Raw genomic sequence first — 27,016 nt, 5'->3', positions numbered from 1 at the left:
ATCAGAAAAGCCCAGGATCAGCTCCAAATGGCGGAAAGGGGCTTGAACAAATCTGGGCAATTCCGAGCATTTATATTCCAGATTTCATCTGCTAACATACCAGATTTCAATAGGCAGCCATGGGGAAGCTCGCAGGCAGGAATGTACTAAAGATTGGATTAAGTCAAGGTAAAATTATTAGGCATTTCCTAAATCGGGGAATGCCTAATCACAAAATGACACGAACCAGTTCTATATATTTAACACAGACATACAGAATAATGCAAAACAAACAGAAAATCTATTGCAGTAGACACAACAACAAATAAAAGTGCTTTGTCAGGGCACCTGCCAACCTCCAAAAATACATTGGGGTACATCATTTGCTAAATTAATACTGAAGATGGGGCAGTTTCAATTAAAAGGCATATGTTGGATAGACAAGAAGGAAGTACTGCCTTGCCAGCCAGAGCTCTATCAAAGTCCATTGGACATGGCTAAGATGAGGCCGATGACTGAACAAGGATCAGCACACAAACTTTGGAGCCAACGAGAGTCTGTGACAGAGCAACGTAAGTGCTTATCTTAATGTTCAGTGTTTGTATTTTAGTGTTTTTTTTTTTACAAGAAAACCGGCGTCATAATTTAGAATTGAGGCATTTTTTCTTTCTTGGACTGTTAACCTTCATTTGTCAAACAAATGTAAGTTCCAGTGTATGGCAGGGCTGCTGGGACTTTTACTTCCTTGACAAATGGTGGACTCCCAAAGCTAACTTATGTCTAGACCAGACTTTCTCAACCCTTCACCCCTAAAATTATTTTCAGGTCTTGGAGAACCTTTATTTAACCAATTCATCAGGGGGTCAGAAGCTACATCTGTAGGTCAGTAGGAATAATGCAACCCTTACAGAGAGCTAAAAAGATAATGGATGGCACGCTGATGGCTTTGGTCCTGGAACTCTGCAGGCACCATCCAAAAAGGTGGTCAATTAGCCACAGCTCAAGGAACCCATAGCAACCTCTGGAGGACCACTAGGGTTCCACGGAACCCTAGCTGAGAATTCCTGGTCTAGACATTCAGACAAAAGGTTTGCACATGAGTTTATTGCAAATGCAAAGGATATTGGGAAGAACTGGCAAATAATCTAAAAACATACAGGATTAAGATTGACTTTGAATCCTCAGGCTAAGGCTGTTCGGAAATTGAGGAATCTTCCCCCGTACTTGGCCGTGCCTTCAAACATTGCTTTAACACTCCCTACGTTTGAGAAAGTCTTTAAAAAAATACACTTAAAAGGTGCTTAAAAAGGAAGAAGCATGGGAGGGGGTGGGGGGAGCTGGAAGCACTTGTAAAATTGGAATGCCTGAATGGAGTCAAATGTTCTAGACCCAGGTAAGGGAAGGAATATGGCTAGAAATAATACTGAGAATAGCGGACGTGAATATGGGCACTATGCCATCTTCACAGGACGAGACCCTACCAGCTAACTTTACGGACAAGAGACTGCAGTTATACTGATATAGGAACACACATTAAGGACCGAGGAAAAGATTGCTAAGGTGCTACGTCTAAAAATCTAAGAAACTTTCAGTTTTGACCCTTCCCGCTGCAGTCAGGTTTCAGTCATCGTCCAGAGCCTCTGTCTTGATCTCTCCGGTCCCCTGCCGGGCCAGCGCCAAGATGGTGTGGTTGACTGCGGCCATTTCAACGGCTAGGGAGATGGGGTCTTGGTGGTCACTGTGACTGGTGCTGTCATCCTAAGTATGTAGAAGGAAACGAGAGAAATGCTAGTTAATTACAGGCACACTGGAAAATGGTGCCCACTTGCACAATGGATACAGATTACCTGCTCCCCCCTCCCCCATTTTTAACCTGGCATTTACCTTAAATAGCTGGTGGTCATTGCTAGCTAACTTACATATTCTTGGATTCTTGAGTAAACGTGGGCAGAACGTAAAAATAAAAATTAATTTCCCAGCATGCCCTGCAGATTAGACAGAGCACAAATATAGAGAGAGTGTAGTACAAAAGCCGAGAGACTCACCTGTTCAGAGTAATCGTTGCCATCCACGTCGTCGCTGTTCGAATGCCCTCCTGGACTTTGTACATCGATCCCATGACTCTCCAGGATTGCTGCTTCTTCGAAAAAAGCAAATATGGCCCTAAAATTATCTGCACTGGTAATACAACCCATTGAAAAGAACAAAATAGCTAACAATGCAAACACATTACAAGTATTCCAAGTAAGGAGCAGAGCACGCCGGATGAAGAAGCCCGGTGTTATATGGCAGTGGCCTGGACTGAAATACCGATAACTATTGCATTCAGTTCAGTCACCACACCATCAACTTCACCATCTGGCTTCCAGTGGAGCTGCTCTTCAACCACCTGTGGGTCTAGACCTAAATCTGTTCTTTGTAGAGTATTACTGAAGAAGGGTACAAAGATCTACGCTCCCCATTTGAAGCCAATGGCAGTATTATATACGGGCAGGAACAAGGGCCCAGCTCTGCACACAGATTTGCATACATCGGTATTTGTTAGGTTGAGGCTGTTACTACCCTGTTTTCCCGAAAATAAGACCTAGTTGTGACCATTCCCAGGGCCGGTGGTGGCATAAGGGGGAAGTTGAAAAACCGCGGAAGAGAATCAGCGGTGCCAACGAAGACGGCGCTAGAGGAAGCGAGGGGGCACCGGAGGGAGCAGAGCCGCATAAGCCGATGTTTCATCTATAGCGCCGGCTCCTGTCACAGGCGGAGTGATGCCAAATGCACCCCCTGCCTGTGAGGAATCTATAGTGAAAGCGCGCTTCGCCCATTCTGCTTACCAAATTGCTCTTGGAAAGGTATGGCACCCCTGATTGCCCTGATCACCCTAATCTTAACCATTTTGGATTATTTAATTTGGATTAGTTTTGGATTGTTATGCATTAAAAAAAAAATAAGGCCTACCCCGAAAATAAGACCCTAGTGTGTTTTTTTGAGCTCAAAAAAAATATAAGACAGTGTCTTATTTTCAGGGAAACACAGTAGCAACCATAACTACAGGGAAGGTAACAGGAGCCCAACACATTGGCTGTAAATGGTAACTTCTGTTATCACCTGAGCAATACTGCTTTGCCAGGTGACCACGGCCATTAAACTCATCTCCCTTTGTCTCCTACTGTCATTGCAGGGCAAACTAGGGACTGTGCACTATACAGGTAATTGAGAACCTGACTGGCCCTCTTCAGGAAAAGATGAACTACAGAAATGTATTACATTTTAAAGCAATGAGTGATATTGACAATATCACTGGCTCCTTGTGAACGCACAAGGCCACATCAGCTATATTATGCTAATCTAGGGGCTAAATTTGTTACTGGCTTTACTAGATTGTAAGCCCTCAGGGGCAGGGCCCTCCTTACCAATCTGTCTTGAATTGCATTGTGATTGTAATGTCTTCCTTAGGGTGCCCACACACCTTACGATAATCGCGGGAAATCCCGCGATCGTGCGATTATCGTAAGGTGTGTGGAAGCCGTGCGACCTCTACTACTGTAAAGTCGCACGACTTAAAACTTACGAACATGTTTGCAAACCCGCCGAGCATCGTACGATGTTCGGCGGGTGTGCTAACATGTTCGTAAGATAAAAGCCGGACGGTCCCGCCCCCGCGGGGGGGGGGGGGGGCGCGGCTTGCGATCATCGCAAGTACTATCTGCCTGTCCAAGATAGTCAGATCGTACGTTTTTTTAAGTACCTTACGACCATCACAAGACAAAAGTTGTGGTAAAAGTGGTTGTAAGGTGTGTGCACAGCATTATATTGTACAGCGCTGCGCAAACTGTTGGCGCTATATACATTCTGTATAATAATAATAATAATAATAATGAGAATTCTGATACCTATGCATTGTCTAATTACATATGCACGCAAGAGCATGTATATCCATTCTCTGAAGACAGGAGCATACACAAAACAATGCATGTATGTGTAATGCATTAGTTCTATGCCACGTTTAATGCCAGCACTTCAGATTTATCCCCCTCGGCTACAAATAGATCCCCCTCGGCTATTGCTCTCGTTGAGTTTGCATTAAGCACTTGTTGGCTATCACCAGCAATTAAAATCCTTGTGATCTCTCTCTCCTAGAAAACATGAGGCAACATCGAGCAGTCTCTGCTGGCCATGCTAACAATATAATAGTATAATAGTATAATATCAGTGTGTCAAGCGAAGGTCTATTTCAGGATTCCAGGTAATGTTCAAAAAGTAGCCACCAGGGTATTTTATTTTTAAATCAGTCATTTGCTACCTGTGGCTCACAAGTGATGCTTCAAGCTGAGAGTATTGCTTCAAGCTGCCTATTGCCGGGATAACTGTATTAAATCCCATTTAGTGATGCAGGCCGAGGAGTGGTAATATATCTTGGAGCAACAAATTGGGGTCAAACACCGGGCACTGCTGGTCCATGTCTACCAAAATCTGCCCAGTGTGTAATATCCAAGAGTCTAGGGAAAATATCTATTATCCAAAAGCAGAGAGGGGTGGAGAGGTCTTCGATGGGCACAGCACAAGAACTTCTAGAAGAACTGACATGTCTTTTATCACCTTGCAAACTTAAAGGAGAACTATGAGGGGGGGGAGGGGTGGGGGTGCTTTTCACTCACCTCCTAGTTCTAGCCGACCTGTGACAATGAGACTGTCACAGGTCGGCTCAGTAGATCGGGAGGTGAGCGAACACATACCGGCGTTCGCTCACCTCTCCATCCTGTCACAGCTCTCTGCCGTGACAGGGGAGGGGCTGGATTCCCCCCTTCCGCTAACTGGCGGATCGGACGGGGGAGGGGGCGGGTACAGCTGGCTCTGCCTCTAGATAGGCAGAGCCAGCTGTCACTCACGCAGCTGGGCGGATCTCTACATCGATGTCGGGATCCGCTCCGGCTGCGGCGTCTCAGTAGCTCGCGGTATACTGAGCCTAGGGTGACGGGAAGACGCTAGTTTGTGTCCTCCCGTTACCCTAAGGAGAACTATGGGGAAAAGCCCTGACCCCATAGTTCTCCTTTAAAGGAGACCTCTACTGAGAAAAATAAGCCGGCTGCCATCACTGATCTCATAGTAACATAGCAGGCGAGACTGAATAAAGACACAGGTCCATCCAGTTCAACCTGTATGTGTGTGTCTCTGTATATACTTGGATCTAATACTTCCCATATCCTTTTATAATGAGTGAACTAAAACTCATCTAGAAGTTTCTTGAATTGATCAATGCCATCAGCGGATACTATTGTCTGTGGAAATGAATTCCATATTTGTACTACTCACATAGTTAAAAAAAAAACTATTGCGCAGCCTAAGAATAGACCTCCTCTCTTCTAACCCCTTGTTGTGTCCCGTGTCATCAATAGAGTTCTCGGTGTAAACATCTTGTTCCGAATATTGTGGTCCCCATTAATGATTTTGAAAATTGCAATTAGGTCCCCCCCCTTAAAGTGACATTAAACCGTCAGATTTTTTAACATAAAACAATACTGTAATGTGCGCCTTACTGTAATCCATGGTTGTTTCCCTTCTCTTTGCTTCTCTTCCTTTAAAATCTGTATCTGTTCTCATGCTGGGGGAGAACTTCTGTTTTGCAGCAGACTACCTTGTCTCTGGAATGGATACATGGTGTCTGTGTGTTGGTTTGTAACCTGAGCCAGCGCTACAGAGAAGAGGCGCTCAGCTGCAAAGGGAAGTTCTCCCCCAGCATGAAAAGACATGAGGATTTAAAAGGAAGAGCAGCAAAGAGAAGGGAAACAACCATGGATTACAGTAAGGCGCACATTACAGTATTGGTTTATGTTAAAAAATGTGAGGGTTTAATGTCACTTTAAGAGCCTCTTTTCTAAGGAGACCAATTTTAATTTCTGGAGGCGATCTTCATGGACGTCTTTCCTGAGGGTTGGTGACCGAACTGAACCACATACTCAAGGTGAGGCTGAACCAGCGATTTATAAAGTGGTTCAAATTATGTTTTTATCCCTTGCTGCAATGCCTCTTTAATGCAGGATAGTATCTTGCTTGTTTTGCTGGCCACTGCTTGGCATTAATAATAATAATAATAAGGGATGGACCGATACAGACACTAGTATCGGTGCCGATGCCAAGTATTTGGGTGAGTACTTGTCCAAATGCTCAGATGACTAGCTCGATACTTGAGCTTCCGGTATCAGGAAGCCCGGGTTCCTGATTGGTCGGGATGTTGGCTCCATACTCCCTCGTCACTTGCGACGAGGGAGCATGGAGCTGGCTTCCTGATTGGTCGGGAAACTGGTCAATCAGGAAGCCGGGCGCCGGGCTTCCTGATTGGCCGGGAAGTCGGTTCCATGACCAATCAGGAAGCCGGGCAGCATGTAATAACTCCCTGGCCTGCTTCCTGATTGGTCGGGAAGCTGGCCAATCAAGAAGCCGGGCGCTGTGTAATGATGCGGCACCCAGCTTCCTGATTGGCCAGGAAGCCGGCTTCATGCTCCCTCATCACCTGGTGACGCTGGGTGGAAAGTCATTACACGCCACCTGGCTTCCTTAATGGGACTTCCAGGTTTGCCTCCATGGGGGGTAGTTAAAACAGAAAGGTGTGTGGTTGGGCCTTCAAGCTGATGGTCAGTACGGCTGTGCTCTGGTACATTACCGATATTGGCTCTTCTTTTGATTTCCTTCCGCCTGTTGGCAAACCAGTTGTACACTTTCAAGGAGGTAACTCGCTCCAGATCTGAAAGCTTCTTGCCTGCAATGAGAAAAGCGAACTTATTGTAGGGAATAAGGAAGAACGGATGGGCTGGGTCTTAGGGGTTGCTGAAAATCATACGTTTCTCAATAAGTTTTACTAAAAGATGTTTCATGCCGGAAAAGGTGAAATGTGGTGAACTTTATTTGTGATGTAAATAGGTCTTAGGGCCCGTTCACACCGGATCCGATGCATTGCGATCAGTCTTTCAATGGATGCTAACAGAAGGGCACCGAAAAATGAACGGGTGTGAATGGGGCCAGTTCACACCACTCCCTTCCATTGTGTTACGATGTGCTGAATAAAAAAGTAGAACATGCAACGTAACGCAATGGATCTGGTGTGAACTGGCCCCATTCACCCCCATTAATTTTAACATCCGTTGAAAAACCTGATCACAACACATCGGATAGGAAGGTACAATTTCAAGTCAACAGAGCCTCCATTGACTTGCAATTTCCCTTCTGATTTTGGTGTGATTGCACCCTTAAAGCTCAACTCCAGGATCACCTCACCTCCACAATATATGCTTCATCTCAGAACTACCAGCAAAGCCCCACTGTAAAGTATCTCCCTCTTTGCTTTTAGCACTGTAAATAGCAGTTTAAAGCATCTATGATGTCATAGGATCTCTCCATCGTTGTTTGCTAATCCAGGGTGCCTGGAAGAAGTTACTGTTTGCTGTCGATGAATCCAGAATCTACTCATTCCCATGTGTACTTTCATGATAGTTCCGGACATAAAAGTGGAAGGGCTCAGGAGGTAGGCGTTACTTGCAGGCTCAAAGTAGAGAACAAGCAAGGCCCATAAGGTAGTCATGACTGGACGGGATCTCATGCCAATTGTGATCCATTCAATCCAGCCCGGCATCAGCACTTGTTGTATGTGTCAAAAACTACAGAGGAGAGTCTAAACCAGGGGTGTCCAACTCAATTTCATTGCGGGCTGCATCAGCATTATGTTTGCCCTCAAAGGGCCTGTTGCATCTCTAAGACTATATAAAAGGTTTCTACTCTTTATCATATTAAAACATTGCCTCTGCATTGGATTATTGCTGGTTTTAATCATAACCAATAACAAGCACTGAAAGTCGAAGTCTAGGGAAAAAAATGGCAATTAGTGTAATAGTGAGGACTCTCAGCTGACTGTGCAGGTTGTAAGCTGGGCTGTGCAGGTTCTATGCTGGGCCGTGTGGACTCTCAGCTGGCTGTGCAGGTTGTAAGCTGGGCCGTGTGGACTCTAAGCTGGCTGTGCAGGTTGTAAGCTGGGCTGTGCAGGTTCTATGCTGGGCCGTGTGGACTATCAGGTGGCTGTGCAGGTCCTATGCTGGGCCGTGTGGACTCTCAGGTGGCTGTGCAGGTTCTAAGGCGGGCTGTGCAGGGTCTAGGCTGGGTCGTGTGGACTCTCAGGTGGCTATGCAGGTTCTAAGGTGGGCTGTGCAGGGTCTTTGCTGGGCCGTGTGTACTCTCAGGTGGCTGTGCAGGTTCTAAGGTGGGCCATGCAGGGTCTAGGCTAGGCTGTGCGGACTCTCGGGTGGCTGTGCAGGGTCTATGCTGGGCCGTGTGGACTCTCAGGTGGCTGTGCAGGTTCTAAGCTGGGCTGTGCGTTCTCACCAGGGGTCCTGGTCAGTCTCCGTGGGTGCGAGCAGCATGGATCTGCAAGAAGTAGATTTTCGCCCAAGACTGTAAATAGGCATTGCGATTCACGGGAAGGCAGCCGGGACCTTGCTGGGGACCTCGGCAGCCTTCCCGTGAAGCCCGGCGCCTGTTTACAGCGCCAGCTTTGGTTAAAAAATGTAAAACTGCGGGAGAGGTGTGACATATGAAATGGTCTGGCGGGCCGGATTCGGCCCGCGGGCCTTGTGTTTGGCATGTGGTCCTAACAAACAGAAAGTGGCTGTGTGATGCTTACTGTTGCACAACTGGAAAGTTAAGCGGGCATTAAGCGGGAAGTAATATTTACTTTATGAGTACGGACACAGCGGTGATGAGGCAAGAAAGTGAACTTCAGTACAAAACTTTAGAAAGTGTTTGAGAAAGCATTTATTCTTTTCTTCTACATAGTTGGAGCTCTGCTTTAAAACCAAACAAAACTCCGGATGCCATTCAAACAGATACAACAGATTTCTCAAACACCTGCAAGCTAAAACACAAAGTATGATCAGTTAACCTTGAAAATCGGTAATCACAATGAAGATGCCACAGAAACATCTACTTGCACCTCGCACAGCTACCTGCCAAAAGCATCTTGGCATCGGGCTGAATTTAAGCTGGCTGGCTTTCCACCAAGGGCTTTGATAGGGAAATGAATTATTGTTTCCACATAAATTATGTAGATTGTTGTGATTTTACATAACATTCCAAGGTCCTTGCTGAATAATATGCAACGATGACAAACAAAACATTGCTCTGCACGGATTTCTGGAGTGTGAACCTGGTGGTGGGGCAGTAAGCACCTCAATGAGTCACTTGTGGAACCCCCATTGGCTTCCTTCCATTTTGGAATCAAGTTTTGCTGCTCATGTCTCACTACCAAAAGGAACCTCAAAGTATGCATGGGCTTATCAGGGTAGGGTCTGAACAAACTCAGGGGTCGCTGATGTCTGTGAAGCATGTGCACAAGGAAACGTATACATGCAAAAAACAAGCCAAAAAACAGAGCAGCATAGTACAATGATCAAAGAAAAATATATAATTCATTAAAGGAGAACTATGAGATGAGTGATTTTCACTCACCTCATAGTTCTAGCCGACCTGTGACAATGAGACTGTCACAGGTCGGCTCAGTAGATCGGGAGGTGAGCGAACACATACCGGCGTTCGCTCACCTTCCGATCCTGTCACGGCTCTCTGCCGTGACAGGGGGAGGGGCTGGACTCCCCCCTCCCCGCTCCGATCTGCCAGCGCTGACTGGCGGAACGGACGAGGGAGGGGGCGGGTACAGCTGGCTCTGCCTCTAGATAGGCAGAGCCAGCTGTCACTCACGCAGCTGGGCGGATCCCGTCATCTACGTCGGGATCCGCTCCGGCTGCTGCGTCTCAGTATACCGTGAGCTGTAGCTCCCTATATACTGAGCCTAGGGTGACGGGAGGACGCTAGTTTGTGTCCTCCCGTTACCCTAAGGAGAACTATGGGGAAAAACACTGACCCCATAGTTCTCCTTTAAAACACACTAAAAAATCTACACGCAAACCACAAGACAATGCGGGCTTTAAACATGATTAAGCTGTCCTGGGGTCTGCCCTGACCGCACACGTCAGTAATTACTGGCCAAAAAGCTGACACCTTCTCAAACAACAAAGGTGACCTAGCACCTGAACTAATGCATTTGGAGGGGGCATCCCCTCTTCACCAGAGTCAAAGGTTTGCAATGCTAAGGCTCCTGTAGATTCATTCTCTCATCCCTGTCCGTACCGAGGTATGGTCTTTCAGTTACAGGGACAGAAGGAGGAATGAATGGACTACAAGTCTGGTGATGTCACCAGACTAGTATTGCATTGAGACCTACAAGTCCTTCTGGGACGGGACTTGTAGACTCCCCACTCACAGATCCTGTCAAAGGACATGAGAATGGATGACGTGGCTGTGTGGGCAGAGCCATACACAGCAGTGCCATTTTCAAAAAAACAACAGCAGGACCCCACAATTGAGGTAAGTGGGGTGGGAAGGTGCTGGCAATCAAGCTACGGTATCAAACGCAAGTTAAGCAGTGTCACCGATTGCAAAGCCACTTCGAATTACCCGCTATGACCCCCTGGGGTATTTGTGAGGACACAACTGCTAGCAGGGCCGGCTGGCTGGGAGCACAATTACAATTCTCCCCATCTCAGTCTGAATAACCACCTTCAGAAATCAGAGGTCACATGAATGGAACAGAGGACAGTGACAAACGTTTAGGACCTTATGGACAAGTCTTAGGCCTGGTTCACACCTGTACGTTTTGGAGCGCGTTCAACGCTCTACGAAACGCTCAAACATGAAAATCCCATTGTTTTCTATGGGTATGGTTCACACCTGGGCGTATTTCAGCCCGACTGAACGCGCTACAAAACGGCCTACGCCTGAAAAGGTACATGAGCTTCTTTGCGGCGTTTTTGTTGCGCGTTTCCATTGGGATACAGCCAAGTAGCCCTCGGAAACACGCGTTTGTTGCGCGTTTGTTCTTTACCGCGAATCGCGGTAAAAACGCGTGTCACGGAACGCGCATATTCGATACGCCTAGGTGTGAACAGAGCCTTACTTAGGTGCAATTTGGTATTCCTGGGCCAGGAACTTGCAATTTCCTGCAGCAGGAATGCCAAGATACCAGGGATACCAAACCGGACCAAAAGTGTAGGTGTGAATGTCGCCTTAATCCAGCAAGCGTTCATGTGATTGGCTGGGACCCCCTGATTGGTGTTTTCGAAGAGTAGACAGAGGCCTTGTGTGAGAGTTGTAAAGAGAGTGAGTATGCTACAGAGTAGACTTCTTCCCCTTTCACTGCCACCCGTCACCTACAGGTGAAACTGGAATAATTAGAATATCGGGCAAAGTTCATTTATTTCACTAATGCAACTTATGCGGTGAAACTAATATATGAGAGAGACTCATTACATGCAAAGCAAGATAATTCAAGCCGTGATTTGTCATCATTGTGATGATTATGGCTTACAGCTCATGAAAACCCCAAGAACCCCAAATCCACAACCTCAAGAAAGTAGATTATTACATGCAATCAATAAAACACGGATTGTACATAGAACAATATCGGACCTCTGAGAAGTACCAGCATGCATATGTACTCAGTACTTGGTTTGGGCCCCTTTTGCAGCACTTACTGCAATTACTTTTGCACGATATTCTAATTATTCGAGTTTCACCTGTATATTCCCTTTCTTTGTGAAAAGAATTGACGTAAACCCCAATTTGTAGATAAACCAAACCCTTATATTTCGATCTAGCGGTCCTTCGTTAGAATAAACGCATCCTAAACAGGTTCCCATTCTACACCTGGTTAAATCCAGTGTTTCCTCTTCTCTTTACTCATTGGTTTCTCGGCAAGTTGACGCATTGGAATAATTTCACTTTCCCAGAGAAATGAAACCATGCGTTTTTCGGGAAAACCATTTAGTTGGAGCAATGTTTGAACCCACAAATGAACTGTCCTTTATTTTTGATTTAACAACATGACAGGTTGTGAGAACGCGATTACAAATGTTTCTGGATGACCGATTATTGAAACATTATAGTCCCGTGTGAATCAAGAGGTAATTTCCATCAGCAATAGCCATTTGTAAGGTAAGTTATCTCTTGGCTATATTTCTAAAAATCGATTCAATGGCAAATTATTTAAAAACAAAACATATAACCTTTAACCGCTTGAAGACCGCGGTGTTACACCCCCTTCCTGGCCCGGCCATTATTCAGTATTCAGCGCTGTGTTTTTTCCTCTTTTTTTAATTTGTATTTGTGCTAAGTGAGGCGTTAGACACACATATGTGATATAAATATATAGCCCTATCTGTCCTCTAAAAAACAATATATAATATGTGTGGGTGCACTTTGTAAGAAAGTATATTACTGACGTGGAAGAATCACACAGCAAAAATGTCAAAAGTGTGTCAGTCATTTACGAACAGAAACCAAAAACAAGCTCAGTCATGAAGGGGTTAAGGAGACATCAGGGGTCTCCAAGACCCATAAAGTCACCTGGGACCCCCCAAAAGAAGCTGATGAAGCTGGAGAGTGACACAAGAATGCGGAAGTGATGTAATATACAATACTTGCGCATTCTTGCAGTGGAGAGGGGACCGGAGGGAGCTCGTGTACTGATCTCCCTCTGATCCCCTGTGACAGAGGCACCATGCTGATCCCGTGCATAGCGGAGCCCGGGACCAGCGGGACAACGACGGGGGGAGAGGTCGGGCCACCAATCCTTTCCCCATACAATCGATCTGCCGGCTGTAAAGCCGGCGGATTGCTTGTATGTTAACAGGCATCGCTGCCTGTTTTTAAATATCGGGCATTTCCCGCGCGAGGGGGCGTGGCTGAGCGGATGTCTAAAGACGCCCCGCTCAGATCTAGAGAGCTCCCGGCCGGCCGTTTTTATACAACGGCCGGCACGGAAGTATTTAAAATAGTTATTTCTTAGAGATTTTAATACTTTTGAAGACTCGTGTGTGTATATACAGAAGTGCTGACTGTAGAGATCAGAAAGATGCAGACATATCACACTCACCTGGTTTTTGTATAACTGCATTGCACGCATTGGCAATCTCCTCCCGCTTGGCCTCATCTGGATACTGGTTTTCATTAAAATAGCTGGAAAATTCAAGTTTTCATAGTTAGCGTTATCTTATCTATATACGTAAAGAACATCCATCGCTTTTTAAGTTTATAAAACACATACAAAATTCCCCACCACCCAAAAAATATAAACCCAGGCAGCTTGACTTGCTGTATTTTTGTTGAAGATGTTTTGCTGGTCATCCGACCAGCTTTCTCAGTTCAGATTTTTTTTCCCCCCAGATATACCATGACCTGGATGAGCGAGAACCTTCACAGACCACCACCCAATGCCCTCAGTACAACTAAGGCACGCTACGCTATGGAGTTCGTTATTGGTGTGTTATATCTGATAAGTAAATTACTGATGAGGTTACAAATTTGCAATACACACCACCTCTTCCCTCCAATGAGTGGTCCTGGCCTGCGGATGTGGCAGAAGTTTCATCTGACTTTTAGCCATCATTTACACGACCAGCAGGTTTCGTGCTGCGTGCACGGCCGTATTGGGCCGCTCCGGGAAAAACAGGTCCTGCGTGTGATTGTTCTTCTCTATGGGAGTATGCGGCCATACGCGTCCAGGTGTCCGTATTCGTACGCTGACAGGATGGATCCTGCCTGCGTCCGAGCAGGGACACCCGCACGGACGTGCAGTTTGGGTGACCGTACGGCGGCGTACACCCATAGAGAAGAACAGGCTACTGCGTACAAATCACACGCAGCACCTGTCCTTCCCGGGAACAGCCCGATACGGCCGCGCACGCAGCATGGATCTGTACGGGCCGGCCGTTAGTCGTGTGAATGAGAGCTTAATCATTATTTCAGGAGCACGAAGCATAGAATGAACAAGCTGCAACTTTGCAAAGAGTGCCATCCTCTTCCTGGTCAATAAGGACTGTCCGGACTCACTTCACTAATGACAGACCTCCATTGTTAAGCTCTGGCCATCTTCTTTTACATCAGCTCTTCTATGAGCAACAGGAAGTGGAAAAAAAAAAGATGCATTCCTTTGTTATCTAAAGTAATGACAAAGTTTATTGCTGAATAAACGGGCCCATAGTACTGATGCTAGGAACTGCTCTGGTCCATAGGTGGTGTACAAAGTAAGAGAGCTGAGCCGGTTAAGGAAAGTCCTAAGCAAAAATGCTCTTGATTTTAACCATCGCCTTCAAGTCATGCAACCTGATAATTTGATCTTCTAGTGGGGCCTCCAGCAGCCAAGGGACCTTGTGATTGCACAGAAAAGTTATTGGACAATCCCCTTGTGAGCAAGGATCGATCTTCAGTAGAGGGAACAAGCTCCATAGCAGAAGGAAGGATCAAAATAACACAACTGGGTCAATGTCACCATCCAGTGAGAATCCCAGTAGATCCGGATACTCTGAAGACTTGCTCCATTTGTGAGTAGATATCCGGCCCCCCGGCTCATCGTTCTCTGGGAAGTACCTGGCTGTCTATGGGCACACTGAAGAGTCAAGTTCAACCAATACCGAATAGATAGAACAATTTTGGTTGTCTCTCTGGTGAGATCTTTGAATGTGTCCCCATCTGACATGGCCAGGTCCAGCGGGACCCACAAACCCTGATTAATTTTTATAAAGGGCCTGTTCACATGATATCAGGTCCTGATCAGGTGCGGAACTGCAGACGCGGTGCTACTGATGCAGTGCGTTTTGGCCCACGTTTTTGATGCGTTCCAGGTAAAATAAATAATGTTTTTGTTTTTTTTGCTGGAATGGGGCTGTCAGTATGTTAGCTGCAGTGCAGTGCATTTGACGCGTTTTGCGTTTCCGGTGCGTTTCCTGACCGTACAAAATGTGACATGCAGTATTTTTCGTGACCTGAACGGACTGCGCACGTGAGAACTGTAGCCCATAAAACACATAGGGATACATTGGGATGCATTTTTAGTGCAGGAGCGTACGGATCAGGTCAGCACAGAAAACGGACGTCGTGTGAACAGGCCCTAAATCAGAACACAAAACCAGGACACCCAAAAGGTGGGTGAGGAATGTCCAGGAACGATGGTGAAGTGATTTCATTACCGGGACACCTAAGGAGTCAATGGAGTTTAGTTTACATAAGAACCTTTTCCCTCCCCATACAAAGGATTCCAAAAGCAGCTTGACGCAGTTTAGAAGGGGGTGGTCATATGCAGGTTAAAACGCACTCATCAACGAACTCTGAAGGATCTCAAAAATATCTCAAACTGATGTCACATGCAAACGGAGTGCACCCGAAAGCACACCACATTTGGCAATAGGCACATGCCCAAAATCCATTGACTAAGAGCCTTTAGACAACTATAATTAAAGTATGATGTTTGTATAGACAAAGGCAGCCAATATAGGGGTGTTTCCATAAGCCCCCCCCCCCCCCCCCCCCATACAGCCTCCTCATCTCAGATCCCATTTCAAGAACCATATGGAAAACCCAACAGCATTACTGCGGCACAAGAAAAGCACCCTGGACATATGAGGCTGATCTTATGTGGGTGCATTCGAGGTCTGTCAGGAATGAGTTATCTCCATATTCAGCTATGCCGCAATGTATGCACAGCTAAATTGGATCCAGCAACTTTAAGATCAAGGTATAATATTATTATAGCAGACACTTGGCCCCCGTCCACAGAACATGCAAAGCTGAAAAAACAGCATCTGAGGCTTCTGGAACGGCAACAAATCGATAGGAGACGGCAGAAGGGGGATAAACCAATCATAAAATTATTGACAGCATAAGTCGTCGCAGAACAAAGTGCTCACCCTGGTGCAGTTTACGTCTCAGGACTAGAGATATTGGTAGCAAGGGAAAGCCAGTTAAATTACCTTAGCCGTGTTCATTTTTGTTTTTATAATAATCTAACTCGGCTAATGTAGCTTATCGACAGGCTGGCTCACCCAATGGCCTCACAAGGACTCTTGCAGTAGGATTTCCCAGTTCCGGGACCACTGGCAATACCTGCCCATTGTGAGAAGTACATCAGTCATTCTGGCCAGACTTGCTAGGAGGGAGGCGCATGGTACTTCTAAGCGGAGTGCAAGGCATGCATACTTAATGAGTACACTTGGCAAGTTGACTAGCGCTAGCCTCGGAGTTAGGCTGCAGGGACGCGAGTGATTTTTGCAAGAGCGATCATGCCCTTTACAGCCCATGAAGTAACTGCAAGCACTTGCTGCACATAGGGATCTATGGAGTGTAGCATGATACCACAACGCTCTATATTGTTCTAATCAATCACCTGTACACACAACTGCACGTATAACATTGGCTAAAGATCAATTGTAGGAGAATGCAGGAGACTGTCTCCTGTGTGCACTCCACCTTGCTTTTCCCTGCACTGTGACAACTTATATTACACCCATACTAAGGGTGTAACATGAAACGGTCACATCGCAACCAGACCCCGCCCCCCTTTACCTGAATTGTGGAATGAGGATCTTTTTTTTTTATTTGGCACGGCTGTACTTGGCTCTGCCCACAAAGCCACGTCAATATCCCTTGACAGGATCTGTGAATGGAGAACCTACAAGTCCTATCAGCCACCAGGGCAGAGGGACTTGTATTTCATCACTGCATTTGCAGTCCATTCATTCTTCCTCCCGTCCATGTTACTGAATGTCTGTAGCTCGGTACGGACAGGGACGGGAGGAAGAGCCTGCAGGAGCCAGAGCATTGCTCTTGCAATCCACTGGAAGTAGCTGCAATGCTTTACTGGCTCCAAATGTGAAGATTTGTGCATTTATTTTTCCCCCCAAATAGTGGACTTTACCTTTAAACACCTACCTAGCTCTCCCCCCATGTAACGTTGAGGGGGGTTGTGGGAAGTTACTTTTACTCTAATGAACCCTGTCTGTACTGCGCCAGCAGATCTCATTATCATTTGTAATCTAGATTTGAACAGCAACTGATGGAGCGCAGTCTGACCCTCAGTTTGTCCCTCTACTTTCACTCTCAAACTGCTCAGAGTAGCCTTGAATCTGCACAAAGTCCTTCACCAAAGAAACATCTTCCTTTCAGATGTTTGGCATGCTGTGTAAATGGGAACACACAAACATATAATGGGGTTTTCTCAAATTCGACTGCAAAAGTGGAAATACACTTTAACCCTTTTGCTGCCACCGACGTATGTCATATGCCGGTGGCAGCGGGCCCCGTTTAAACTGACTCCCCCGTGCTGCAAAAGTAAAGCCGGCTGTCTGCTTTCAATGTAAGTGATTATGGCGGCTCTGCCGTCAGATCGCTTCCATGGGTCCGATAAAGTTTATATTTACCCCATCTTCTGCCTGCAGCTCCTAGCCAAAGATGGGATCATGCTCCTTCCGGTTAGATCAGGGGTGGCCAACCCCGGCCCTCCAGATGTTGTGGAACTACAAGTCCCATGAGGCAATGCAAGACTGACAGTTACAGGCATGACTCCCAGAGGCATGTTGGGATTTGTAGGTAAAGCGCAGCTGTAGTGCCAGAGTTGCTCACCCCTGGGTTTGATCCTGGGATATACAGAGCTGCCAAAATCTCCTGCAATGGGCCAAACCGTCTCCTTGAGAGATTTCACAGAGTCTGCATTCACCAGGAATCCTCCCGGAGGGATGCTGATGTCATGGCCAGCAATGTGGAACATGGGGGGTACATTTAAAGTATCTACAAAGTATGTATAATAGTCAAAACTTTTCTTCTTTAGCTTTGGATACAACAGGGAAGGGTTAAACCACCATCAAAATATTGCTGTCTGTGTCCCCACTGCGGAGATTCCTCCTCCCCATCTGTCCAGGGATCATCATCATCGGAACAATAAGTGACAGGAAATCCAACATTTTACATTAGTAGCTACAACAGGAGAATTGGCCAAATCTTCCAATAGAGACACCTGGTCAGGTGACATCCAAGAGGGGATTTCTCCATTTATGGAGAGACATAATGGCACTTCCTTTTGTGTCTCTGGGACAGGAAGTGAGGGGAAATCTCCACCAAAAGAAAATAAAAGAAAATGGACTACTTCAGGATTTTGAATGCAAAACATACATGCTGAAAAACGTCAAAGCTTCTAGAATGCATCTCCGATGTTTGGCTCCTCTCCTCTCAACGCCATCACCCTCCGCTCCTGGGATTACTGGCTGTCAAAACTCGGGTCGTTCCCTCGTATCACACAGCAGGAATGGCTCTCAAAAAGCAGCTGCTCCTGTGCACACACCTCCATAATACAAAACAAGTTTATAAGTCGTAATGAACCATGCCGTACCTTTCCATGACAGCCAGGCACTCTTTTCTCCAGGTGAATCGACTGCCCCGTCGTAACCTGAACGTACCGGAGGTAGCGGTGACAGGCGGTGGGGTTTGCCTCCACTCGGTGTCATCTATAGGGATGGGAGCTGGTCTCATACTTAGAGTTGCACCTGGAAAATGTAAGAAAAGAAAGGAATTGTTTAGTAAGCTTGGGCTGCAGCGGTGTATGAGGAGAAGTGTCTCCATTATCCAGGTCAATTTTCTATCTATATATATATATATATATTCTAATATACACACACACACACACATTATATATATTATATACATACACGCACACATACATACATATATATATACACACATATACACACACACACCATTCGACAGTAGAAGTGATTTGTTTCTGAAGATTCGGGGAAACAACGCGATGTAACAGCCTTGGAACGCGGGATGATTGTTGGCGCTCGGAGCCATGGAGCGAAACAGCAGAATGCGTTACATGTTCAGGAGCGGCTCATTGTTAAAGTGTTTAAAGACCGGACTGTCAGCCGAAAATCTGGGTCTGAGCGTGCGAATTGTGGCCGTCAGCGACTAGTCAATGTTAGGGCAGAACGGGGGAGGGGCAAGACTTTCATCATCTCGTGGAGTCACCAAGGCGGCCCAACAAAGTACTGATGGGGTGGTCATAATAATCTGGCCATGCACGCACACACAGTCCTGAAGAGATTGCCAGAACTCTAATGAAGGGGGTACACCCCGGAAACATGTTAGTTCATGTAGGATTTCGGACCCGGCATTCTTTGGAGGTGGATGTTGTTATCTCTATGACACGTATGCGATCATATGGGCTTTGTGAATAGCATTTCATCTTTTAATACTATTTTAAATCATAAAACATATTTCATGAAGACAAGGGATGTTCTTGTGTTTTTCTTTTCTGACATTAATCTACATCATCCTTGTTCCGGGACTGTGACTGAAACATACCGAAGCCAGAGAGCTTCATAAGGAAGCCTACAATGGCAGCCCCGGTACTTCGCTCATGATGTCACTTTAAAAGGAAAACTATGAGCTGAGTGAAAATTACTCAGTTACCCTGAACTCTATTAGTACCTGATTATTGTTTTATGTTAAAAGGAGAACTATGAGGGGAGTGATTTTCACTCCCCTCATAGTTCGAGCTGACGTGTAACAATGAAACTGTCACAGGTCGGCTCAAAAGATCGGGAACACATACCGTTGCTCGCTCACTCTCGATCCTGTCCCTGCAGAGAGCCATGACTGTAACTCACGGCTCCCTGCAGGGATTCCCCCCCTCCCCTGTCCGATCCTCCGGCGCTGACTGGCGGAACGGACGGTGGAGGGGGCGGGTACAGCTGGCTCTGCCTCTAGATAGGCAGAGCCAGCTGTCAATCAAGCGGCTGGGTGGATCCACAGTAATGTCGGGATCCGTACCGGCTGCGGCGTCTCAGTATACCGCTAGCTGTAGCTCCCTATATACTGAGCTTTGGGTCACGGGAGGACGCTAGTTTGTGTCCTCCCGTGACCCTTAGGAGAACTATGGGGAAAAGCCCTGACCCCATGGTTCTCCTTTAAGCTTCGGGCTACATGCATGTTTGGTATGTGTGCAATCCAGACAAAAGTGTTGCACGCTGTTATCTGGGCAGCAAAAGTGACTGAAATTTAAAAAAATAAATAAAAAAGAATGTATTCTCATTTTAGTCTTATTTTTTTTACTTTGGTAACCAAAATAAAACTCAAATCTGTCCTAAGAAAAAAAGAAATTTTGGTGTAAATGCACAAATGAGATACAATGTAACTACCCTGTTTCCCTGAAAAATAAGACCTACCCCGAAAATAAGACCTAGTACTATTTTTGGGAATTGCTAAAATATAAAGACCTACCCCGAAAATAAGACCTAGTTGTGACCATTCCCAGGGACGGTGGTGGCATAAGGGGGAACTTGAAGAGCCGCAGGAGAGAATCGGCGGTGCCAACGAAGCCGGCGCTAGAGGAAGCGAGGCGGCACCGGAGGGAGCAGAGCCGCATAAGCCGATGCTTCCTCTATAGCGCCGCCTCCTGTCACAGGCGGAGTGATACCAAATGCACTCCGCCTGTGAGGAATCCATAGTGAAAGTTTGTTTCGCTCATTCTGGCCAGCGATTGGTTACCAAATTGCTCTTGGAAAGGTACGGCACCCCGATTGCCCCGATCACACTATTCTTAACTTTGCCATTTTGGATTATTTAATTTTGATTTGCGTTAACTTTGGATTGTTGTACATTAAAATAAAAATATAAGACCTACTCCAAAAATAAGGCCTAGTGTGTTTTTTTGAGCCAAAAAAAATATAAGACAGTGTCTTATTTTCGGGGAAACACGGTAGATCAGGCACAAGTGTCTGGCCCCCCTGGACAGCAAATGGGGGACAGAAAGGTTCCCAATGCTCACTTTTTCGAAGGATAAAGAACGCTGTTAAAAATGTGTAATGTAAGGACGCCGGATAGAGACGTATCCAGCCGTCTACATGCCTATTGAACTCTGTAGTAAAACTGCATTTTTTGCAGCCCCGGCCAGGAAGGGGTTAAGGTCTCTGTTGAAGCAGCGGCGGTGCACAGTGACAGTAAGAGCACACAGATCTCCTTCTCCGAGAAGGTGCATTCAGATGTCTCCAGGCCCGTGCCGTCTGCTGATTGCAATGTGATTATGAGAGCTGCACAGCATCAGTCGGCCTAATTGGCTGGAAATGTGATTTGGTAACCCCCACAAGGTACGGCGCAAGATGAAATCACAGGCACGGGCCCGGGCTTTCCGAGAAGTGAGCGGGGAGGTGCGTCCTCCTCACAATTTACTCCTAGAAAAGAGCTTAAAATTGTTCCACTCCGCGGTTTAAGTACTGGGAGAGAAGTAGATTTCCCGTGTACCTGTAATGCAGCGGCTGGCCTCCCTAAGGCAGATGAAAAATAAGACGCCATTTCTCTATCGCTAGATCACTGACTGGAACCAGAATTCATCTCACCGCCGACACGTTCTTTTTTTTTTTCTTAAATATTCAACTACAAATTTTCCTCTTCACAAAAAGATACATTGGGGGGAATTTATCATAGCGATTGCGAGTGTTTTGAACTTGCACGAAATATATTTGCACCGGATTTATGTTGCTAGTGTAATGTTCTTCCCTATATACTGAGCTTAGGGTGACGGGAGGACGCTAGTTTGTGTCCCCCCGTTACCCTAAGGAGAACTATGTGGAAAAGCCCTGACCCCAAAGTTCTCTTTTAACTGTCGCATCTTGAAGAAGTGGTCATGGGAACTTCTTAAGTTGTGATTGTTTCCTTAGGTGACGCTCCAGTTTCAGACAGCCCGGAAGTGCAGATGAAAACGCGTGAAAAAAAAACGTGCAGTTAAAAAGTAGTGCAAGCTCTGAAGAAAACAGGAGCAAGTGTTGAAAGGTTGAAAGACAGATTAGCACATAAAAAATGATCTAAGAGGCTAAAACTGACGCAATTACTTTGAAAAATTCCCCCCAATATATTTAATAAATATACACCAATACTGTACCGGGGGTGCAAACCGGCCATCAAGTTTCAGCTGAGAGGTGGGAACTTGGTACCACCAAGGACATTGTCAGGTTGCCCCATTAAATGTCCTTTGGGTACCATTCTAGTACTAACAGGATGTCATTTCTAAGTAGTGTACGTTAAGGTCCCCAGCTGAGAAGTGCTTCTCATTGGTCAGCGCGGACCATGTAACTGCACTGACCAATGAGTGCTTGGCTATTTGTGAGCATTATGCTGAATGGTAACTGTGGGGCTGAAGTATGGTGTGCAGTATATCGGCTGGTGAGGGCAGCACCAAGTTATGCACAGTCGGGGCCGGGAGGAGGGGTGGCGGCATGGTGTCAGTAAGTTCATTTTCTCACATTTTGTAAGAAAGTGAACTTATCCTTTAAACATTGGGTTAAGTACCCACTTATTTTCTTTAATGATCTTGAATGATATGCAACACCGTGGTGTAGTGGTTAGCACTTTGGCCTTGCAGCACTGGGGGTACCCAGTTCATTTCCTGCCCCCTCAGGACACTATCTGCATGGAGTTTGCATGTTCTCCCTGTGCTTGTGTGGGTTTCCTCCAACACTCCAAAGACATGCTGGAAGGTTAACCGACTCCTATCTAAATTGGCCCTTACATGTATGCGATATCGGGACCTTAGACTGTAAGCTCCTAGAGGGCAGGGACTGATGTGAATGTGCACCTTAGATTGTGAGCTCCTTGAGGAGAGGGACTGATGTGAATGTGCACCTTAGATTGCCAGCTCCTTGAGGGCAGGGACGGATGTGAATGTGCACCTTAGAGATTGTAAGCTCCTCGAGGGCAGGGACTGATGTGAATGTGCACCTTAGATTGTGAGCTCCTTGAGGAGAGGGACTGATGTGAATGTGCACCTTAGATTGCCAGCTCCTTGAGGGCAGGGACGGATGTGAATGTGCACCTTAGAGATTGTAAGCTCCTCGAGGGCAGGGACTGATGTGAATGTGCACCTTAGATTGTGAGCTCCTTGAGGAGAGGGACTGATGTGAATGTGCACCTTAGATTGTCAGCTCCTTGAGGGCAGGGACTGATGTGTGCACCTTAGATTGTGAGCTCCTCGAGGGCAGGGACTGATGTGAATGTGCACCTTAGATTGTCAGCTCCTCGAGGGTGGGGACTGATGTGAATGAGCACCTTAGATTGCCAGCTCCTCAAGGGTGGGGACTGATGTGAATGAGCACTTTAGATTGCCAGCTCCTTGAGGGCAGGGACGGATTTGAATGTGCACCTTAGAGATTGTAAGCTCCTCGAGGGCAGGGACGGATGTGAATGTGCACCTTAGATTGTGAGCTCCTCGAGGGCAGGGACGGATGTGAATGTGCACCTTAGATTGTAAGCTCCTCGAGGGCAGGGACGGATGTGAATGTGCAGCATACAAAGCACTGTGTAAATTGTCGGTATAAATACCTGTAATAAATAAATTTTTCTTTTCCTGTCCCGAAATTGTGCGATAACGAAATAAAGAATTAAAAAATGAATGACGTCTGGGAGTCAAAATGGCAGCTCAGGATTTAAAGAGTGGGAGAAGAGACGTATCAGCATGTGGCCAAACAGAAATAAAGTTGGTGATTAGGAGGCAATATGAAATGTTGGGGGGGGGGTTAAAAGTGAGCTGGTAAGCTGCGTAGTTCCACTCAGTCAGCCCCATTATTAGCAGTGAAGCTCCTCACGCTCTGCAGTGTAAACACCATAAATTGTAACCAACTTCCATGGCATCCTCCGGGATTTACAGAACGCATGTGATGAGGAGACAGTAACAGGCTATAACAATAAAGCGGTAATTGGTACTTTACCGGGACTCGTCTTCTCCAGCTGGTACCACCGATAAAAAGCTCTTTTCTTCTGCTCACTTAGATCTGAGCCTTGCTGGAGCAGCCAGTGAGAGATCCTGCTCTGACTGATGCCTGCAAGACACAAAACAGGCTCTGAGAAATGAAACGAGACATAAAGCAAATACCAAACTGGCCGTGAAGCCCACCGCCTCATCTGTAACGTAATGGAAAGGTGTACAGCAACCAGAGGCTACAGTATCCAGTGGCAGGACACCATCCTTTATCATAACTGGAGCAGACAGAACCGGAAGCAGATGCCCATACTAACCAATCAGCTTCTCACTTCAGTTTGTTCTGTTAAGCTTTGAAAATTAAAGGAGAACTATGGAGTCAGTGAATTCCCCATAGTTCTCCTAAGGGTCAGGGGAGGACACAAACTAGCGGCCTTCCATGACCCAAAGCTCAGTATATGGCGAGCTACAGCTCGCCGTATACTGTTGTATACGGCCGAGAACCACCCAACTGCGTGAGTGACAGCTGGCTCTGCCTATCTAGAGGCAGAGCCAGCTGTACCCGCCCCATCCCCCGTCCATTCCGCCAGTCAGCGCTGCAGGATCGGAGCGGGGAGGGGGGTCCCTGCAGGGAGCCGTGAGTGACAGTCACCATTCTCTGCAGGGACAGGATCGAGAAGTGAGCGAGCGCCGGTATGTGTTCTCTCACTTCCCGATCTATTGAGCCGACCTGTGACAGTTTCATTGTCACACGTCGGCTAGAACTAGGAGGATGAGTGATTTTTGACTCACCTAATAGTTCTCCTTTAAAGTGAGAAGCTGATTGGTTGACATGCACAACTGGTCCACATTCCATCTGCTCCAGTTTTGATCAATTATTCTCTTTGCTCAGTTTTCAGGGAAGTGTCTACAGAGGATCCACGGGGCCCATTGTACTCACCTGTGACTTGTGCAACCACTGCCTGCGATATCCTTCGATTAGCCAGGAAGGCTTTGATTTCTTCTTTGATGACACTACTGTCCCTCCTGCAATATATACAAAGACAGAACAAGGAGGTGAATACTACAGGAATCAGTAAGTTTGACCAATAAAATATCTTTCATTTTTGCTATAAAACAGGGGTGGGGAACCTCCGGCTGTGCTGAAACTACAAATCCCACCATGCATCTGTCTCTGGGAGTCATGCCTGTGGCTGTGAGAATCTTGCAATCCGTCATTGGGATTTGCAGTATCACCAGAGCCGGAGATTCCCCACCCCTGCTATAAACTGATCACTTGTTTTCAGCACTGGGAGCCCGGCGCACTGAGATCCTATCCAGGACAATACTTGACTATCCGTAAGGCCCCATTCACAATAAGCGAAACTTACCTCGAGCGGATCCACGTGGCCGGGGATAGCGCGACTGTTCGGGGGGCCACGTTCCAGCGACGATCGCGCGACCTTCACCGTCGGGCTGCATGCAAAAAGAAAAATCGCGCGACATCCGCGGGGAAAAAGCGACACGGAGCTGTTCAATAGAAAAGCTATATTGAACATCATTGGACGTAGACTTCTCGCGATATCGCGCGCCAAATTTGCACGATTAAACGCCCAGTTGACTGGGCACTACGGCCGGGCTCACACCATTTTCCGGTCCAGATCTGGAACATGGTGTAGTGCGATGTTGACGCGGTTTTGACGCATTCCAGTGTGTTCCATTTTTATTTTTTGGGGGCTGTCAGTATGCTAATAATGCTCCAAGATCACTTCCTTCTGTTTTTAAGGAATTCCCTTTGTTTGCTTGTGGAAAGGTAGGGAGCAGACATGTGTCAACCATATGCAGGCATGATGTTAGTGTTGGCTACAGCAATCCTCAGAGAACGTGCTCGCAGGAGACGTCATTTTTGGGTGCACCCGCTCCCGAGGCTAAGGGAAGCAAAGGGTCAATTTTGGAGTTTATATGCAGACCTTTGCTTTGGGTCATACAGTTCAGGGTAACGCTCTACAAGTGCCACAAAATATTCTGTATCTACTTCAGCCATCATTGTTCCTTTCTCATGCAAGATCTTCTCTCCTCAGCACAGGAAGTCCAAATGGTGATGATGTCATCCAAGCTCGCCAAAAGCTGTTGTTTTTGTTTTTTGTGTGTGTTCCAGCACGTTTTTGACGTGTTCATGCATGTTCCGGTGCAAAATGAGACATGCAATATTTTTCTGGTGTGGTCTGGAACGGACTGCGATGGTGTGAACAGAGTCCAGAAATAGCATAGGGATACATTAGGATGCACTTTGGGTCTGGAAACAATCTGGTCTGGAGGTAATCTGGATGTGGTCGTAAATGAGCCCTAAATGTGAGCAGCTAAACCTGAAGTTTATTTCACTTATACTTCGCCTTCCCTGGTCCCGGGGAGCAGGGGGGAGCCCCACCACAAGGGTTAAAGGAGAACTATGGGGTCAGTGTTTTTCCCCATAGTTCTCCTTAGGGTAACGGGAGGACACAAAGTAGCTTCCTCCCGTCACCCTAGGCTCAGTATATAGGGAGCTACAGCTCGCGGTATACTGAGACGCCGCAGCTGAAGCGGATCCCGACAATTATGTCTGGATCCGCCCAGCTGCGTGAGTGACAGCTGGATCTGCCTATCTAGAGGCAGAGACAGCTGTGCCCGCCCCCCTCTCCCGTCCGTTCCGCCAGTCAGCGCTGGAGGATCGGAGCGGGGAGGGGAGAATCCATTCCCTCCCTTATCACGGCAGAGAGCTGTGACAGGATCGAGAAGTGAGCGAACGCCGGTATGTGTTCGCTCACCTCCCGATCTACTGAGCCGACCTGTGACAGTCTCATTGTGAACTAGAACTATGAGGTGAGTGAAAAGCACCCCCCTCATAGTTCTCCTTTAATGTTTGCACATCCTAGAGTTCCGTTATATACTGCTTACAGCCATTGTATGGGAGGCTCTATGCAGCACCTGTGGCCCCTGGCGGGGGACATGCCCCGGTATTTACACTATATGTATCCTAAATGATAGTTTTGGGGTTTAGATACGCTTCAAGGTACACACTGAACCCAGACATCACAGGCTCTCTTGTCTGGAACGTTCACCTGTTCAGATCATCGCTTTCCGGCGAGGAGGAGGAGAAGACGGACGGCGCGGGGAAGCGGGACAGACGCTGATCTATGTGATGGGAAAGTGTTAATAAAGCAGAGAGGAGACGGTGTACGGAGCCAGGGGCCAGACCAGCAAAGTGACATGTCATAAAGTAGCTGGCTGCCTGGCATTGCTTTTAATGAGTGTCATATCTGATCAGAAGTGTCATAACACCAGGATGGATGAGGGTAATTCGAGGCAACTTGGAGAAGGTGTGTGAGTGCCATATGGCATGTGGAAAGTTTCATTACTGAGGGGAGACATAAATCTTCTACCTCAGACATAAAACCAGAGACATAAAAT

At 46.7% G+C, this 27,016-nt stretch overlaps 1 protein-coding gene across 3 annotated transcripts in view; it reads right to left on the bottom strand.

Moving 5' to 3' along the window:
• Positions 1 to 1,222: 1,222 nt before the first annotated feature.
• Positions 1,223 to 27,016, bottom strand: part of HMBOX1 (homeobox containing 1) — a 49,482-nt gene continuing 23,688 nt past the window's right edge. Inside the window, exons 3-9 of one of the 3 annotated variants that reach the window (XM_018570086.1) lie at positions 24,531 to 24,616; positions 23,601 to 23,711; positions 18,230 to 18,383; positions 12,947 to 13,029; positions 6,635 to 6,730; positions 2,025 to 2,119; positions 1,223 to 1,737 (exon numbers count right to left, since the gene is read on the bottom strand). In XM_018570086.1, coding sequence (XP_018425588.1) covers positions 1,600 to 1,737; positions 2,025 to 2,119; positions 6,635 to 6,730; positions 12,947 to 13,029; positions 18,230 to 18,383; positions 23,601 to 23,711; positions 24,531 to 24,616 — 763 coding nt within the window. In that variant the 3' untranslated portion in view covers positions 1,223 to 1,599. The remainder of the gene's footprint in view (positions 1,738 to 2,024; positions 2,120 to 6,634; positions 6,731 to 12,946; positions 13,030 to 18,229; positions 18,384 to 23,600; positions 23,712 to 24,530; positions 24,617 to 27,016) is intronic. The other 2 variants (XM_018570089.1, XM_018570088.1) reach the window with 2 other exon arrangements.

This window comes from Nanorana parkeri, unplaced genomic scaffold, assembly GCF_000935625.1.
Source record: "Nanorana parkeri isolate BGI_ZX_2015 unplaced genomic scaffold, ASM93562v1 scaffold1453, whole genome shotgun sequence".
NCBI lineage: Eukaryota > Metazoa > Chordata > Amphibia > Anura > Dicroglossidae > Nanorana > Nanorana parkeri.
This window is presented reverse-complemented; position numbering and strand designations above follow the sequence as displayed.